At 35.1% G+C, this 18,861-nt stretch overlaps 1 protein-coding gene across 1 annotated transcript in view; it reads right to left on the bottom strand.

Moving 5' to 3' along the window:
• Positions 1-4,642, bottom strand: part of ADAM32 (ADAM metallopeptidase domain 32) — a 200,221-nt gene extending 195,579 nt beyond the window's left edge. Inside the window, exons 1-2 of the mRNA XM_068531996.1 lie at positions 4,636-4,642; positions 4,242-4,321 (exon numbers count right to left, since the gene is read on the bottom strand). Of these exons, the coding sequence (XP_068388097.1) occupies positions 4,242-4,321; positions 4,636-4,642 (87 nt within the window). The remainder of the gene's footprint in view (positions 1-4,241; positions 4,322-4,635) is intronic.
• Positions 4,643-18,861: the final 14,219 nt, after the last annotated feature.

Consider the following 18,861-nt stretch of genomic DNA (forward strand, 5'->3'; position numbering starts at 1 on the left):
CAAGAAAACAATTGTGTTTAAAATTGTATCACAAAGAATAAAATACCTAAGAATAAACGTAACCAAGGGGGTGAAAATACTCTGAAAATTATAAAAGATTGTTGAAGGAAACCGAAGACGATACAAAGAAATGGAAAGTTATCCTGTGTTCTTGGATTAGAAGAATTAATATTGTTAAAATGTCCATACTACTCAAAGTAATCCAGAGATTTAATGCAATCCCTATCAAAATACCCATGACATTTTTCACAGAACTAGAACAAATAATCCTAAAATTTATATGGAACCACAAAAGACACCGAATAGCCAAAGCAATCTTGAGAAAGACGAACAGAGCGGGAAGTATCATGCTCCCTGACTTCAAGCTGTACTGCAAAGCTACATTAATCAAAACAGCATGGTACTGGCACAAAAACAGACACATAGATCAATGCGTGAGAGCAGCCCAGAAATAAACCCATGAACTTACAGTTAATTACAACAAAGGGGGCAAGAAACAATGGAGAAAAGACAGTCTCTTCAATTAGTGGTGTTGGGAAAACTGGACAGCTACATGTAAAAGAATGAAATTAGTATATTTCCTTACACCATATAGAAAAGTAAACTCAAAATGGATTAAAGACCTCAATGTAAGACCGGAAACCATAAAACTTTTAGAAGAGAACATAGGCAGAACACTCTTTGACATAAATTATAGCAATATTTTTCAAATCTGTCTCCTAAGGCAAAAGAAACAAAAGCAAAAATAAACAAATGGACCCTAATTAAACTTAAAAGCTTTTGCACAGCAATGGAAACCATCAACAAAATGAAAATATAACTAGTAAATGGGAGAAAATATTTGCAAATGATACACATGATAAGGGATTAATATCCAACATATATAAACAGCTCATACAACTCAATAGCAAAAAAACCCAAACAACCCAATCAAAAAACAGGCAGAAGACCTGAACAGACATTTTCCAAAAATGGCCTACAGATGGCCAATAGGCACATGAAAAAATGTTCAACATCACTAATCATCAGAAAAATGCAACTCAAAACCACAATGAGATATCATTGTTATACACTCAATGTTACAGACATTCGTTTTATTTTTTATATTCCACATATAAGTGATAACACAGAGAATTTGTCTTTACTTACTGACTTATTTCTCTAAGCATAATACCCTCTAAGTCCATCTGCTTTGTTGCAAATGTCAGAACTTCATTCTTTTTTATGGTTGAATAATATTCCATTGTATGTATATGTATGTGTGTGTGTATATATCTTTATCCCTTCATCTGTTGATGGACACTTAGGTTGCTTCCATATCTGGGCTATTGTAAATAATGCTGCTAAGAATATTGGGGTGCATGTAACTTTTCGAATTAGTGTTTTCAGGGTTTTTTTTGGATATGTATATAGAAGTGGAATTGCTTAATTATATGGTAGTTCTATTTTCAGTTTTTCTGAGGAATCTCCAACTGTATTCCATGGTGATTGCACCATGTATACAAATAGGAACAGACTCACAGATATAGAGAACAAATTAGTGGTTACCAATGGGGAGAAGGAAGTGGGGAGGGGCAGGATAAGGGTATGGAATTAAAAAGTACAAATTACTATGCATAAAATAAGTAAGCAACAAGGTTATATTGTACAACACAGGGATATGTGGCCATTATTTCGTAATAACTTTAAATGGAGTATAATCTATAAAAATATTGAATCACTATGTTGTACACCTGAAACTAATATATGATAAATCAACTATACTGCAATTTAAAAATCAGTCAATCAATCAATCAGGAGATGTAAGGTACACATAGGGAATATAATCAATAATACTGTAACAAACAAAAATGAGATATCACCTCACTCTTGTCAGAATGGCTATCATCAAAAAGTCTACAAATAACAAATGTTGGCAAGGATGTGGAGAAAAAGGAATACTTGTATACTGTTGGTGGGAATGTAAATTGGTGCAGACGCTCTGGAACACAGTTGGAGGTTCCTCAAAAAACTAAAGATAGAACTACTGTATGATCCAGCAGTTCCACTTCAGGTATAGATCTGGGAAAAACAAAACACTAATTTGAAAGGATACATGCACCCCAATGTTCATAGCAGCACCATTTACAATAGCCAAGACTTGGAAGCAACCCAAGTGCCCATCAACAGATGACTGGATTAAGAAGATGTAGTATATATATATATATATATATATATAATGGCATATAACTCAGCCATAAAAAAGAATGAAATTCTGCCATTTGCAGCCATAAGGATGAACCTAGAGAATATTATGCTTATGAAATAAGTCAGAGAGAGACAAATACTTATGATATCACTTATATGTGGAATCTAAAAAATACAAATGAATGTATATGCAAAACAGAAATAGACTCACAGATATAGAAAACAAACTTGTGGTTACCTAGGGGAGAGGGAAACAGGTAGGGACAAATTATGGATATGGGATTAACAGATACAAACTCCTATGTATAAAATAGATAAGCAACAGGATACACTGTATAGCATAGGAAATTACAGCCATTATCTTGTAATAACCTATAATGGAGGACAATCTGTAAAAATACTGAATCACTATGCTGTACATCTGAAACTAATACAATATTGTAAAACAACTATACTTCAGTAAATAAATACATACATATATACCAGGATGAATAAATTTTAAAAAATAATTATAATTGTATACCAACTTTGTAGGGTGACAGATGGTAACTGGACTTATTGTGGTAATCTGAAAATACTGGTAAAAAAATACTGAATCACTGCATAGTACACCTGAAACTAATATAATATTATATACTAATTATAGCCCAATAAATATGTTAAAAATAATAATAGGTTAAAAAATTAAAATGGGCAAATAATTTAATACACATTTCACCAAAAAGGTATTTAGATAGCTAGTAGGTCATGAAAGATGCTCTACAGCATTTTTCATTAGAGAAATGCAAATATAAGCTACAGTGAGATATCAGTACACACCCATTAGAATAAATTTAATCAAAACAGACAACATCAGGTGTTGACAAGTATGTGGAAAAACTGAATCATCATATATTGCTGATGGGAAATGTAAACTAATAAGTCACTATGGAAAATAGTTTGGCAGTTTATTACTATGATAAGCATAAACCTACCATACGACACAGTAATTTCACTTCTAAGAATCTACCCAAGAGAAAGAAAACTATATGTCTATACATAAATATTCATAGTAGAATGACTCAAAATAGTCAATATCTGAAAACAATCTTGAATTTAACTGGTAAATGGATAAACAAAATGTGTTATCCACATCTATTAAGAAATAAAAAATTTATGAAATATTGATAAATGTTTCAAAATGGATAATCTTAAGTGAAAGAAGCTCAATGCAAAGTCCTACATAGCACATATTTCATTTTTATGAAATTTCTAGAAAACGCAAAATTATAGAAACACAAAACAGATCAGCAGTTGCCAAGGGCTGGGGATGGAAGCAGAGAAAAACTGCACATAGGCAGGAAGGAACTTAAGGCAATCAAAATGTTCTAAAACTGGATTGTGGTAACGTTTACATAATTCTATTCATGTACTAATGATCATTGAGTTGTACACTTACAATGGGTGAATTCTGTGGTGTATAAGTTATACTTCATTAAAACTGGTAAAAATAAAGTGTTATCAAAAGATTAGCCACTTATAAGCAAGGCTTGCTTTTTTGTATTTCTTTTTTTATCTCCTAAGGCTCTTAGCATGTAGTTATGCACACAAGTCCAGAGAAATATCTGTTAAATAAATCAATGAATAAGATGAAATATTGCCCTTTCTAACAAAAATAATAGAAGAAAGGGTTTATACTCTCTGAGAACTGGAAGGTACAAGGGTAGAGATTAAGGAAGCAGGTTTTAGTTAAAACAGATTCTCCTTAACCATTTTGGAGAAAATTATTCTCTTCATTTGAATCATCTAGATACCATTCAGATAAGACCCTAATTCTTTTACATTATATTCTCTCTTTGAACTTTAAAAAATGGTTTTACCATGAGGAAATGACAAACGTTAGACAAATTAGAACATTCTGATTTATATGTTTGCTTTTACCATCAAAACTTTAAATTCCTTATCAGTAGTAATATTGGTTAGTTATATTCATACTATAATGGAGTTGATGTATTTCACTGCTATGTAATAAAAATAAGAAATTTCATATAACAACATTATGGAAAATCTCTTACATTTTCTACTTTTGAATTATCACTTGTATTTGCTTGGATTTTCTCTGGAAATATAATTTGTAGAAATGAATTTTGAAAACCTGAAGAAAGGAGAAAAACAGTTAATAACTGTGTTTTAAACTTAACTAAACACTTGTTCAGGTTCTTTTATGAGACTTGCTTATGCAAATATGAGTCATCATTGTGTACTCCTATAAAAATCTTGAGAACACTTTGTTTAAAAACAGATAAGATAGCTATGAAAGACTAAAAGGGGGCACGGAGAGGTATTCAACTTATACAAAACTTGCTGTTCCTGAAGAAAAGCGAACAAATGAATTAAAAAATAATCAAATATGTACTTCAGGAAGACTTTCCTGAAACAAAAGATTGGAAACAATAGACTAGAAAGTACACTGCATTTCAGGAATAACTGATAACAATTAATTAAAACTGAGACATATTCTACTAAAGTTACTGGATGTCTAAGATAAAGAAAGAATCCTATGGGCATATGAGCAAAAAGGAAAAGAGAAAATCATATTGGGCATAAGAAGAGAAAAGCAGGTTGGCTTGAGACTCTTTAAAAACATTATTCAATGTTAAAAAACTGAAGAACTATGTCTTTAAAAAAATATTCAGGAAAAGAAAGTGTGGACCCAAGAATTTTATAGCCAGCAAAACTGTCATTCAAATATACAGGCAAGGGACAGCTATTTACAAGCAAAAAATCAAGGAAAATAGTTCACAAGTGCCTGTAACAAAAGGCAGGCAAACTTCTCCCAATAAAGGCATCAATAGAGTTGAGGTAAAAGGCCTAGCTGTGAGCATTAAAACAAACTTAAATATAGTATAAAGGCCAAAACAATGGTGGGAATCATCACTATTTAATGGGATGCAAGTGTTATAAACTATGATGATAAAGACATAACAACATATTCAATAATGTCAGGAAGGGTAGCAGAAGAAAAGAAATACCATATGTGAATACTGTTCTCCTTAAATTTATTGCCGTGTGGTTCCAAAAAATGTTAAAAAGCTGAAAATCAAGTGGTAAAAGTAGAAACATATTGTTTAATGGTATAAAAGAACTAAGATTTTTTAAAGCTATAGTCATATAATAAAGAGGAGAGCACGAGGTGGAAAGAAGCAGTAAGAAATAAATTTCCTTACACTCACAGTGAGGAATCACTAGTTACTACCTAAATAAAAAATTAAATCTATTATGTAAAACAGATTATAAATATTCCATATTAAGAAAAAAAAAAGCATACAAACACAAGGCATCCAGAAAATAAATGAAAAAGTCTCATATTTTTATGTTGAAAACATTTACCAAAAAAGAAAAGCATGAAATCAGAAAAGTATGATATAAATAAGAAGCACTAAGATTAAATATCTCAGTCATATCAGTAAATGTGAGTAGGATGAAGTGACCAACCTAAAGAAAAACTCTCATACTGGAGACAGACTCTTATCAGCCCAGAGGCGGGACCAGAGGAATCTACGAAAAAACTTTACCTCATTAGTTTTCACCCATATATTTACCTTCCCAGTTTGCTGCCCTTGGAAGCCTAAAACTGCCTTCCTATGTCTGTCACTTCTCTACAAATTTAATGTTTTTTGTTGAAGATAAGCTGGAACTCAAAGCTGCCATTTTGAGTTACTTTTGGTTTAAGTTTCTCCCATGATGCATGCTGTATACATTAATAAGCTATTTTTCTGTTATCAAAAAAAAACAAAAGAAAAATTCTCAGATTGGATACACAAAATCAAAACCCAATTACTCGGACCTTTGGTGGAATATTAAACACTGGCTTTAAACTAATAATGATTTTTTTTTTTTTTTGGCTGCGTCTGGTTGCAGCATGTGGGATCTTCATTGCGGCATGCAGGATCTTTCATTGTGACGCTCGGGCTCTTAGTTGCAGCGTGCGGGCTTCTCTCTAGTTGTGGCATGTGGATTTTCTATCTCTAGTTGTGGCACTCGGGCTCCAGAGCACACGGGCTCTGTAGTTTATGGCACGTGGGCTCTCTAGTTGAGGCGTGCGGGCTCAGTAGTTGTGGCTCATGGGCTCAGTTGCCCCACGGCATGTGGGATCTTAGTTCCCCAACCAGGGATCGAACCCACGTCCGCTGCATTGGAAGGTGGATTCTTTACCACTGGACCACTGAAGAAGTCCCCTAATGATGATTTCTGAGTACCTAAAATAAGACTGTGGTCCACTTCGGGAAAAGATATATGATTAGGAGGAGAAGTCAGGTGATGAATGGAAATTATTAGGTTCACATCCATGAACACACTCATGGGTCTACAAGTTCATCCTATCATAATCTGCCCAATTATGGAACAGTGTGTCAAAATAGATATAATCAGTAACTTGTGGAATGCCCATCTGTCTCCCTGACCCATAGAATGAGGATTGTTATGGTAGGGAGGGCCAAATGGAAACCTCTGAATATCGCCTGCACCATCACCAAAACATTAAACCAAAAATCCTTCTATACCAAGAAAGTATATACAAGGGCAATGATTTCTGTTATTTTACTTGTTTGATCTGTGCAAATGATAGATAAGCAATAGAGAATGACAATGAGTTGTCTTAAGTGTAATCAGGTAATGATTGCAATAACAAATATTGTTCCAAATATGGTCTCTTTACTGAACCAAATCAACACAGGCATTGGCACCTGTATGTAGCCACGGATAGAAAAATGTACTGTTTTCTCTATCCCAATAAGCAGGATATTCCAGGAGCAAGTTTCCATTTTTGCTTAGTAGTGATGACAGTATACCTTCACCAATCATATTGCCTCAGATGCCTCAGATCTTTATCATCTGGTTCTTCTTCTACCTGGACCCTAAAAATCTCACTGTCTGTGGTAGATGGAATAATGCCCCCAAAGATGTCCATGTCCTAATCCCCAGAACCAGTTAGGTTACATGGCAAAACAGAATTAAGGTTGCTAATCAACTGACCTTAAAATATGAAAGTTATCCTGGGTTAACTGTGGTCTTAATTTAATCACAAGGGTTCTGAACAGTAGAAGAAAGAGCCAGAAAAGAGAACCAGAGAGATGGCCATGTGGAAAGAACTCAGCCCAATACCACTGAGTTTGAAGATGGAGGAAAGGGGCCATGAGCCAAAAAAATGCAAACAGCCATTAGAATCTGGAAAAGACAAGGAAACAGATTGTCTCCTGCAGCTTCCAGAAGGAACAGGGCACCGCTAACACCTTGATTTTACCCAGTGAGACCCATTTTACAGAACTGTAAGATAATAAATTTGTGTTGTTTAAGCTATTAAGTTTGTGATAACTTGTTACAGCAACAATAGGAAACTAACATATCATCTAAGAGAAAGACCTGAAGTAGCAGGTACATTAGATGCCTTGAAGAAGCAGGTGTGCCAGAGTCTTAACACACACGCACACACACACACACACACACACACACACACACAAATCCACCTATAATGGTCTAGTGGTCTAAACCACACTTGAAAATATCCTCCATAAGAAATGGTAAGAGGCAGAACACTTGGTAGACCATTTTGGATTTTGGAGGCAATATATATCATATGTAGCTATGTTGCTTTGACCATTTTTACTGAACAAACCATAGGCTGCCAGATTTGTAAGATGCCAGAGTACTAGACTCCTCAGCTACCTGAGTCTACTGTGCAAGGAGCTCTACTGTTTTTCCTTTATGACCAGGAGAAACTATATTACACTTAGGGTCTGTGACAGAGCCTGTGTTAAGCCCCTCTAGGAGAATCACAGCAGAGGCTCCTGAGGTTTGTAAGCAAAGACATGCCCTCATTGGTATATGCTGTGGATTGAATGATGGTGCCCCAAAAGATACGTCCACTCAGAACCTGTGGCTATAACCTTATAACCCTGCAAAGAAAAAAGGGTCTTTGCAAGGTGTAATTAAGTTAAGGATCTCAAGATGAGACTATTCCAGATTAGAGTGGACCCTAAATCCGATGACTAATATCCTATAAGTAAGAGCAGGGGAAAAGACACACAGAGGAGACAGCAATATAAAGATAGAGGCAGAGACTGGAGTAACATGTCTCCAAGCCAAGGAACGCACAGGATTGCTGGCAGCCATCAGAAGCTAGGAGAGAAGCATGGAACAGATTCTCCCTCAGAGCCTCCAAAAGTAATCAACACTGCCAATACCCTGATTTTGGACTTCTGGCCTCCAGAACCAGAAGGGGAAAAAAATTCTGTTGTTTTAAGCCACCCAGTTTGTGGTACTTTGTTATGGCAGCCACAGGAATCTAATATTGTATGTAAGTATATTTCTTTTATGAAAGCCTGTAGCTCACTACTGGGCTCTGATAGAGGCTAAAATTCAGACCATGTGATCTTCAGACTATATGATCTTGCAACCTGAACCACTCTTCACAGACTGACATCATCAGGCATTTGCAGGAGTACTAATCAAATGGAAGTGTTTTATATATATATATGGTTGGGTTTGAACAGGTCCTAAAAGCTTTAAGTTGCATAACCAGGTGATTAATACTCCAGTAGGCCTACTCTTATCACATTTCCATCATTTCTTAAAACCTACATTTATGGTATCCTATGACCAGCTAACTGAAGGAGGGGAAGTAGATGTATGATATGCCAATAGTACACAAAAGTAAGTCCACAGGTATAATCTTAAAAACTCATAGATAGTTGGCCCTAAAAGAGAATAGAGCGAAGTAAATTCTCCCCATAACTAGAATTTCACATGGTACACTTACATGTCTAGTTTTCCTGTATAAGAACTGATTACATTAAATGAGGCAGAAGCAAGTTATTATGTTGTTTCTTGAAAGTTTAAGAATGTTACCAACCTTAAGAAGGGTGAATATGGATGTTAAGTAGCCCATCTAGAGGTGGACTGTGGGATACTGTAGAGAGGTTCAATCATTCAAACTATTTCTACCTTGTTTCCCTGTGCTATTAGACATTGGAAACCTAACAACTCTATACCAGACTCCACTGCAATTAAGGTGCTGGCATGTTACTAGTTCCTGCTATTCATTCACCCAAAAAAGACTTAGTTGCAGAAGTGAGCATTGTCAGATGGCAGCCATGTGTGAATATCTGGTCCGTCTGACATTTGTAGTAATAGAATTATCTGGTCCTTTTGGACTGCTGGGACAGACATTCTGCTGCCTAGCCCAAACACCATAGTGGTATTTTCAATAGAATACTCTTCCGGTATAGTTCCCACGGTATCACTAGATATTCTTCCCTGCTTGTGACCCTAGCCACATTGTAGCATCTATGTAGCATCTAAACCTGACTCTTCGGTACTTTCTAAGGTTTTGTGATCCTAACATTCTTTTGTATGTGATATTATATATCTGGAAAACCCAAAAGAATCATCATAACTATTATTTTAAAAAGAGGATTTAGTAATGTGACTAGAAACAAAATTAATATATAAACCAATCATTTCCCTATACACAAATAAAATAGTTAGAAAATAACCATTTACAATAACAACAAAAAGTGTAAAATACCCATGTAAATAAATTCCTAAAGGAATATATATAATTTAAATTTTAAAAAAACTTTAAATTCTAAAATGGTTCATAAAAAAAGTCAAATAAATTGAAAGCTATATCCAGTTCTCGGAATATAAAGATAGCGATTTTCTTTAAACTAATTTATAAATTTTATGAAATCCAATGGAAAAGTCTACAGGAGTATTCTGAAACAACGTAAGATGATTCTAAAGTTCACATGCTCAAAAAAAAAAAAAAAAAAAGAAATTGACCAAAATTTTCTGACAAAGATAATTAGAGGGACGTAAGCTAGAAATAGAAGGAAATTGCCTTAACTAGAAAAAGTATCAAAAAGCAAACATTAAAAATTGTAAATTATGGAATACTACAGAGAAATTCAAATAAAACTAGGTAACAAAGTCTATTATCACTGCCATTTTCAAAAATGTTCTGAATGCCCTAGTTAATATGATAAAATGGTAACAAGAAGGGCATAAATGTTAGAAAGGAAAAAACAATATGTCATTATTTGCAAATGATATAACTATCTACTTAAAAGTACTTAGAGAATCAATAGGAAAACTCTAAACTACTATAATTAAATCAACTGAAATAGGCATCATCAAAAAAATTTAATGAAATAGGATATATGAAAAGGTAGGCTTTCAAATCACTGGGGGAAATATAGTCAATGGATAGTGGCAGGAAGACTGAATATCCATTTGAAAAGTAATTAAGTTGGATTCATACATATGTGTGTGTATATATATATATAAAAAGAATAAATAAAATTTATTTATATGTTTCTCTATATAATATGTACATAAATACATATATATTCAAAATCGATTAAGATTCAAAGCCCAGAAGTCTTAAAGGAAAAGATAAACATATTTGCATACATAGAAATCTTTTTAAAATCTTTAAAGATGTAGGAAAGATTGGAAGAAAATACAAAGTATAAAAGCCAAAGGATTAACATCCATAATATGATTTATGATTGAAGGTGGCTGACTCACTACATGTTTATCTCTTCTCTCAGTGAAAACCCTCTAAAAATAGACAAAGGAAAGATGCTATCATCAGCTAAGAGGTCTCAAACAATTTTCTGGAAGATAAGCTAACGATGGAAGTGTGATCATTGTTGAGAGATTCTAGAAAAATTCTAAAACAGAAATCAGATGTGATAGATACAATAGAAAGTATTCTTTCCCATTGGTATACTTCTTAGGAACTAACTCTAGACTTAGCCATGTAACTTACTTGGGTCAACTAGACAATAGCAAATGCAACAGAAGCAAACCTGAAAAGTGCTTGCGCACTGTGGCTTGCCCTCTCACTGCCCTGGAACCCTGAAAGCACATGTAAACAAGCCTGAGAGGGTGAGAGACTATGTGAAAGGGAGCCAAGGCACCCTAGCTGAACACAGTCCAACAGACAGACCAGTGCGTGAGACCATCTGGATCATCCAGCTGCCAACCAACTCAGGAGCTGATGACAGATCCAGGAAAGAGCACAGATGAGCCACAGATTACCTAAGCCAGTTCAAACCAGAACAACAGCCCCACCAGCCCATGGAATCATGTGCTAGAACAGAGGCTGATGAAGGTGAAGTTCAGTTTTAAATAGGGCTCACTGAGAAGATGGCATCTGGACAAAGAACTGAAGAAGGTGAGGAGGGGAACAAATGAATATCTTTGGCAGACCATCCCAGGAAGAAAAAGTATCACGTGTAAAGGTCTTTGGGAGGAACTGCCTGAAATGTTTGAAAAGCAGCAAGGGAGCTACTGCTGTTGGAGTAGCATGAGCAGTGAGGAAGAGAGTAAGGGCTGAGGCCAGAGAGGAGGCAAGCTGCTGAGATCCTGTAGGGCATTACAGGTCAGAGTTAGCACTTTAATTTTTATTCTTGGTGAGATAAGAAACCATTGCAAGATTTTCAGCAGAGGGCGGACATGAGCTGACTTAGATTTTAACAAGAAAACTTTATGTTGAGAATAGGCTGAAGGATGTTGTGTTAGTTATCTATTGCTGCATAACAAATTATCCCAAAATTTAGCAGCTTAAAATAGTGAACATTTATTAATCACTAGTGTCCTTAGGTCAGGTATCTGGGCACAGCTTAACTGAATGCCTCTGGCTCAGTGTCTCTCACAAAGCTGCAGTCAAAGTGTAGGCCAGGGCTGCAACCATTTCAAGGCTTGACTAGCACAGGATCCACTTCAAAGCTCATGCACTTAGCTGTTGGCAGGCATTGGGTCTTTCCAGGCTGTTAATGAGAAAGCTCAGTTCCATGCCACACAGGCCTCTCCATAAGGCTACTCACAATATGACAACTTGCTTCCCTCAGAACAAGGGCTCAAAAAAGAGAGACTGAAAGTGGGCACCGAGGACAAAAGACACAGTCTTTCTGTATCCTAATCTCACCAGAGACATCCCATCATCCTGACCACATTTTATTCACTAGAAACAAACCATAAAACACAGCTCACATTTAAGAGGAGGGGATTACACAAGGGCGTGATTACCAGGATGTGGGAAACATTGGTAGCCATCTCACAGGCTGCCTAAGAGAGTGCAAGAGAAGAAATATAAATTTGGAGTTATCAGCATCAACATGGTACTAAAAACCATAGACTAAATAAAATCGAGTAGGGAAGGAGCCAATTCAATGAGTAGATCTTTTGTATGCTGATTCAAACAACGCGTGGACATTATTTTCTAGGTGATTACAAACTGTAAGGAAACTCATTACACTCATGAAACAATTGAAAATTTGAACACAGACTGAATATTGGGTGATAGAAGAAATCGTTAATTTCTAAGCCATGATCATGATACTGTGGTTATATTTTTTGGCCATTTAGCAATATATATTGAAATGCTTAGACACGAAATGATATAATGTCTATAATTTGCTCCAAATAATATGAGAATAGAGGAAGTGGTAGGGAACGTAAAAAAGAAACAGAATTAACCACGAGTTTATAATTGTTGAACCTGAGTTCTTTACTCTTCTATTTTTGCATTTATTTGAAATCCTCATAATTAAAAAAAAAATTTTAATAACATGGAGGCCAAATAGCAATGGAGTAACATTCTCAAAGTGCTATTGGAAAAATAACTGTCAGTCTGAAATTGGCTATCAAACTAAACTGTCATTCAACAGTGAGGGAGACATAAAGACATTTTCAAGTAAACAGACGATTTACCACTCAAACTCTTGATGAAAAAGATACTAAGAAGGAAAGAGTAGGGTGCTAGAAAGAAGGTAAGCAAATAAAGCTATAAACTTGTGGATAAATCTAAGCAAGCACTGACTGAGTAAACAAGTAACAATAAAGATGATGACTCATTTGGGAAACAATACATAAAAGTGGCAGTAAATACTAAATAACAATAACATGTAAGATGATAAAGGCAGTGTCTGACAACTTTCTAAGGTCATTGTCTTTTTTAGAAGAAGACACACTACTTAATTGTAGACTCTGTAAGTCAATTATACATGTTACATTAAAATTAGAAAAACATGTAAGACAGGAAATAAGATTTCTAATGATATCAAATAAAAAGCATAGTAAATAGAAAGCATAAAATATCATAAAAGCATTAAATACAAATATACTCTCCTTGAAAGCAGCATGGCTTTTCCAGTTTACTTCCTGGAAGTAAAGGGCTCAAGAGTTGTTTTAATTCTCAAATAGTCAAAAGCTTGTATAATCTGAGTTTGAAGTTTGGCAGTACACTACCATCAAAAACGTAGAAGTTTCTCATCTAGTTGTCTTCAGTAACTTTGTCATGCAATTAAAACACATATAAAACTTTTTAAAGTCATAATTTTCAAATCTGCTTTATTTCTTTGCCCTTTATTTTCTGGATACTAGACCCTTTTCAGACAAATCATTTACAAATATTTTCTCTCATCCTGTAATTTCTTTGCCTAACTCCTATTTCTCCTTCCCTCCTCTCTCATCTCTCTCTCTCTCTCAACTAAGTGATGGCAACCATAAGTCAGCCTAGAAAAATATAATGTAAGGCCACACCCTTGACTGCAATTTTCTCTAACTGAGAGTTTTTACTGAGGTTTTGTTGCTCAAACCTTTTTAAATCCCATTTCTTACTATTTGGAATCTGGAATTGGTCACCCTTTAAAGTCCTGAAAGGCCCCAAGTTTCTGGATTTATTCCCTATTAATTCGATTTGCAAACTGGTCAACTGTTTCTTGAGATTATCGCTTTCTCTTAACACTCTGACAAACTTGGGTAATGAAACCAACCTCCACTGCTAACAATCTGTTATCTAACTTCTACAGAATGTAGTCTGTCCCACAGTTTTTACCAAATGTTTTGTCACTTCTTATCATTGATTTCCATTTTTTCCAGGTGGTTTCCATTTCTTGTCACCTGATACCCATCAATAACCAGCAGCAAAGCCAAAGGCATATATTTTAAGTTTATCATGGCAGCACACCACTTCAAAGCTCCAATTTCTATATTAGTCAACTTAGGCTGACCAGGCTATGGAATGGCAATAAATAAACCTTGAAATCTTGGTGGCTTAACACAATAAAAGTTTATTTGTTTTTCATGCAAAATATGATGGGAGTCACCACGGGCTCTCATTCAAATAGTAACTCAGAGATCCAAGCTCCCTCCAAGTGGTAACACCATAAACTCAGCTCATAGCTTCTAAGGTAAATCTGGCATCAGAAAAGAAATACGGAAGAGAAATACCAGCTCTTAATTGCCTTGATCTAAAGTGATGCAAATCACTGCTTTTCAACCCCATGAGCAATAGTATTTAAATTGACCCAAACTAAATGGAAAAAGGCTCAGAAATGTAGGCAAGAAGATTGATACTTAGTGAGCACTGGGGACTTTGCCACATAAAAGGATGGGAAAAAATATGTTCACAGCAAATATTAACCAAAGGGAAGCTGACATACCTATGTTAACATTAGCACGAATAGACTCAAAGGAGGAAAAAAGCATTATTAGGAATAAACAGGGGCAGGATATAGTTAATAAAAAGAAACCAGAATGAATGCAAATAAATAAAGTTGGAACCCTACCTCACATTATGTACGAAAATTAACTCAAAATGGATCAATGACATAAACATAAGAGCTAAAACAATAAAATACTTAGAAGAAAAGATAGGAGTAAATATACATGACCTTAGATTTGCCAATGGATTCTTAGATATGACACTAAAACCATGAGCAACAAAATTAGATTCCATCATAATTTAAAACTTTTGTGAGTCAAAGGACACTCCCGAGAAAGTGAAGACAACCTACAGCATGAAAAAAAAATTTGCAAATCATTTGTCTGAAGGTCTAGTGTCCAGAATATAAAAGGAACTCTTGTAACTCAACAAAATGAACAACCTAATCTTTAAAATGGCAAAGGACTTGAATACTCATTTCTCCAAAAAAGATATACAAATGGCCAATAAGCATATGAAAAGATGCTCAACATCACTAACCATCAGGGGAATACAAATCAAAGCCACGATGAGATAACCTGTCATAACCATTAGGAAGACTATAATCATTAAAATACAAAAGTAAAATAACATGTATTAGGAAGAATGTGGAGAAACTGGAACGCTTGTGCACTGTTGGTAGAAATGTAAAATTGCACAGCCAGTATGGAAAACAATGTAACAGTTCCTTAAAAAGTTAAAAATAGAAACACCGTATGATCCAGCAACTCCACTTCTGGACATATACCCAAAAGAATTAAAAGCAAGGACTCAAACAAGTACAGGTACATACATGTTCATGGCAGCATTATTCATAATATCCAAAAGGTAGAAGCAACCTAAGTATCCATCAACAGATGAATGGATAAACAAAATGAAATGTGTATTTTTCCATATGTATTTCACACAATGGAATGCTATTCATGTGTCAGAATAAAAGGAGAAAATTCTGACACATGTTACAACATGAATAAATATTGAGGGCAATTATGCTAAGTGAAAGAAGTCAGTCACAAAGAAAAATACTGCATAACTCCACTTACACAAGGAAACTAGAGTAGTCAAATCCATGGAGACAGAGAGTAGAATGGTGGTTGCCAGGAGCTGGGGGAAGGGAAGAATGAGGAATTAGCGTTAAATGGGTACTGAGTTTCAGTCTGGGAAGATAAAAAAAAAATGTTCTGGAGATGGATGATGGTGATGGCAAAACAAAGTGAATGTACTTAATGCCACTGAACTGTACACTTAAAAAAGGTTAGAATGAGTACAAAATAGAAATCACAGAGCTGAATACAATAACTAAACTGAAATTTTCAGTAGAGGGGTTCAACAGCAGACTAGATCAAGTGAAAGAAAGGATCAGCAAACCTGAAGACAGAGCAATAGAATTCACCCAATCAGAGGAGCAAAAAATTAAAATTAAAAAAAAGAATGAAAAAGAGTGAAGACAGATTAAAGGATTTATGGGACACCATCAAGCAGACCAGTATCCACATTATAGAAGTCCCAGAAGGAGAAGGAGTGGGGGTGGAGGGCAGAAAGCTTATTTAAAGAAATAATGGCTAAAAACTTCTCTCACCTGGCGAAAAAAGAAAGGAAAAATAGACATCCTAATCTAGGAAGCCCAAAGAAAACCAAAAAAAAAAAAAAAAAAATTAAAGAGAACTACACTGAGACACATTATAATTAAACTGCCAAAAATTAAAGACAAAGAGAAACTCTTAAAAAGCAGCAAGAGAAAGACAATTTGTTATCTACAAGGGAACTCCCATAAGACTATCAGTGGATTTTTCAGCAGAAACCTTGAATGGAGTGGGATAATATATTCAAAGTACTGAAAGAAAGAAAATTCCACCTAAGGATACCATACCCAGCAAAGCTGTCCTTCAGAATTGAAGGAGAGATAAAGAATTTCGTAAACAAAAGTCAGAGTCCATCACCACTAGAATGGCCTCACAAGAAATGTTAAAGCGAGTTCTTCATACTGAAACAAAAAGACACTAATTTTAAAAACTAAACACATCCTTACCATATGATCCAGCAATAGCACTCCTTGGTATTTACCCAAAGGAGTTGAAAACTTATGTCCACACAAAAACTTGCCCACAGATATTTATGGTAGCTTTGTTCATACCTGTCAAAACTTGAAAGCAACCAAGATGTCTTTTAGTAAGTAAATGGATAAATAAACTGGTATATACAGACAATGGAATATCACTCACTGTTAAAAAGAAATAAGCTATTCAGCCCTGGAAAGACATGGAAGAACCATAAATGCATATTACTAAGTGAAAGAAGCCAATCTGAAAAAGGCAACATACTGTAAGATTCCAAATATATGACATTCTGGAAAAGGCAAAACTATGGAGACGGTAAAAAGATCAGTGGTTGCCACGACTTAGGGGAAAGGGAGAGATGAACAGATGAAGCGCAGAGGATTTTTAGGGCTGCGAAACTACTCTGGGGGATACATGTCATTATACATTTGTCAAATTCCATAGAATGTAAAACACCAAGAGTGAACCCTAAGGTAAACTATAGATTTGGGGTGATAATGATGTACCAGTGTGGGATCATCAATTCTAACAAATATACCACTGTGGAGCAGGACGTCTATAGCAGAGATTGTACATGTGTGGGGACAGGGGTATGTGAGAAATCTCTGTACCTTTCTCTCAGTTTTGCTACGAACCTGAAACACTCTAAAAAATAAAGTTTATTCATTTTTAAAATAGTTGAAGATGGTAAATTTTATGTTTTGTATATTTTACCACAATTTAAAATAATTTTAAAACAAAGGTATAAAGAAGATGTGGCACATATATACAATGGAATATTACTCAGCCATAAAAAGAAACAAAATTGAATTATTTGTAGTGAGGTGGATGGACCTAGAGTCTGTCATACAGAGTGAAATAAGTCAGAAAGAGAAAAACAAATACCATATGCTAACACGTATATATGGAATGTAAAAAAAAAAAAAAAAAAAAAAATACTGGTTCTGAAGAACCTAGGAGCAGGACAGGAATAAAGACGTAGACGTAGAAAATGGACTTGAGGACACGGGGAGGGGGAAGGGTAAGCTGGGACGAAGTAAGAGAGTGTCATGGACATATATACACTACCAAATGTGAAATAGATAGCTAGTGGGGAGCAGCTGCAGAGCACAGGGAGATCAGCTCGGTGCTTTGTGACCACCTAGAGGAGTGGGATAGGGAGGGTGGGAGGGAGATGCAAGAGGGAGGAGCTATGGGGATACACGTATATGTATAGCTGATTCACTATGTTATAAAGCAGAAACTAATACACCTTTGTAAAGCAATTATACTCCAGTAAAGATGTTAAAAAAACAAACAAACAAAGGTAATGCATTTAAAAAAAAAACAGATGGGTAAAATATCCATTAAAGTTCAAAACAGACCAATGGATTTTAACATAACATATTAAGAAAAATTCATTGATATGTTTTAGATTCCACATTGCAACTAAACTTTACCATTTATCAAGTCTGTATTTGGTGTAGTTTCCAAAGAGGAATACTGGTAATTACCTGAAAAGGCTCATAAACTACTCCCTTTTCCAACTACACAAGCTGGATTTTTTTCATATACTTCAAACAAAACATTTAGCAACAGACTGAATGTAGAAGTAGATATGAGACTCTAGCTGTCATCTACTAAACCAAACCTTAAAGAGAGTCACAAAAATGTAAAACAATACCACTCTAAATTCTTTGTTTTGGAAAATATAGTTTTTATTTTTTAAATATGTTACTTACGTTAACATATAATAGGTCTATTACTGTAACTGAGCGGGACCCTATGGGGCTTTCCCAGGACAGACCTCCCCCACCCAATGTCCTCTGCCTGCCTCCTGTCTGTAGAAAAACTTTAGTCAAAGAATAAATTCAATCAGAGAAGTGAAAAAAAAAAAAGCAGAACCAAAGGAAAGCAGTCAAACAAGACAAAATAATAATAGTTTAGCCATTAAACAAAGTCCAGGACCTTTAGTTCCTCTTCAAGACCTACAGATAATATTCTGAGCCATGTCCTTTGAGCTGTTTTGCAGACACTGAAACCCTCACCAGGTGGGAGAAGTTAACTACATAATGACCAGACTGCAGCCAAGGCATAAGCCGCTCC

This window comes from Eschrichtius robustus, chromosome 21 (genome assembly GCF_028021215.1).
Source record: "Eschrichtius robustus isolate mEscRob2 chromosome 21, mEscRob2.pri, whole genome shotgun sequence".
Classification (NCBI taxonomy): Eukaryota; Metazoa; Chordata; class Mammalia; order Artiodactyla; family Eschrichtiidae; genus Eschrichtius; species Eschrichtius robustus.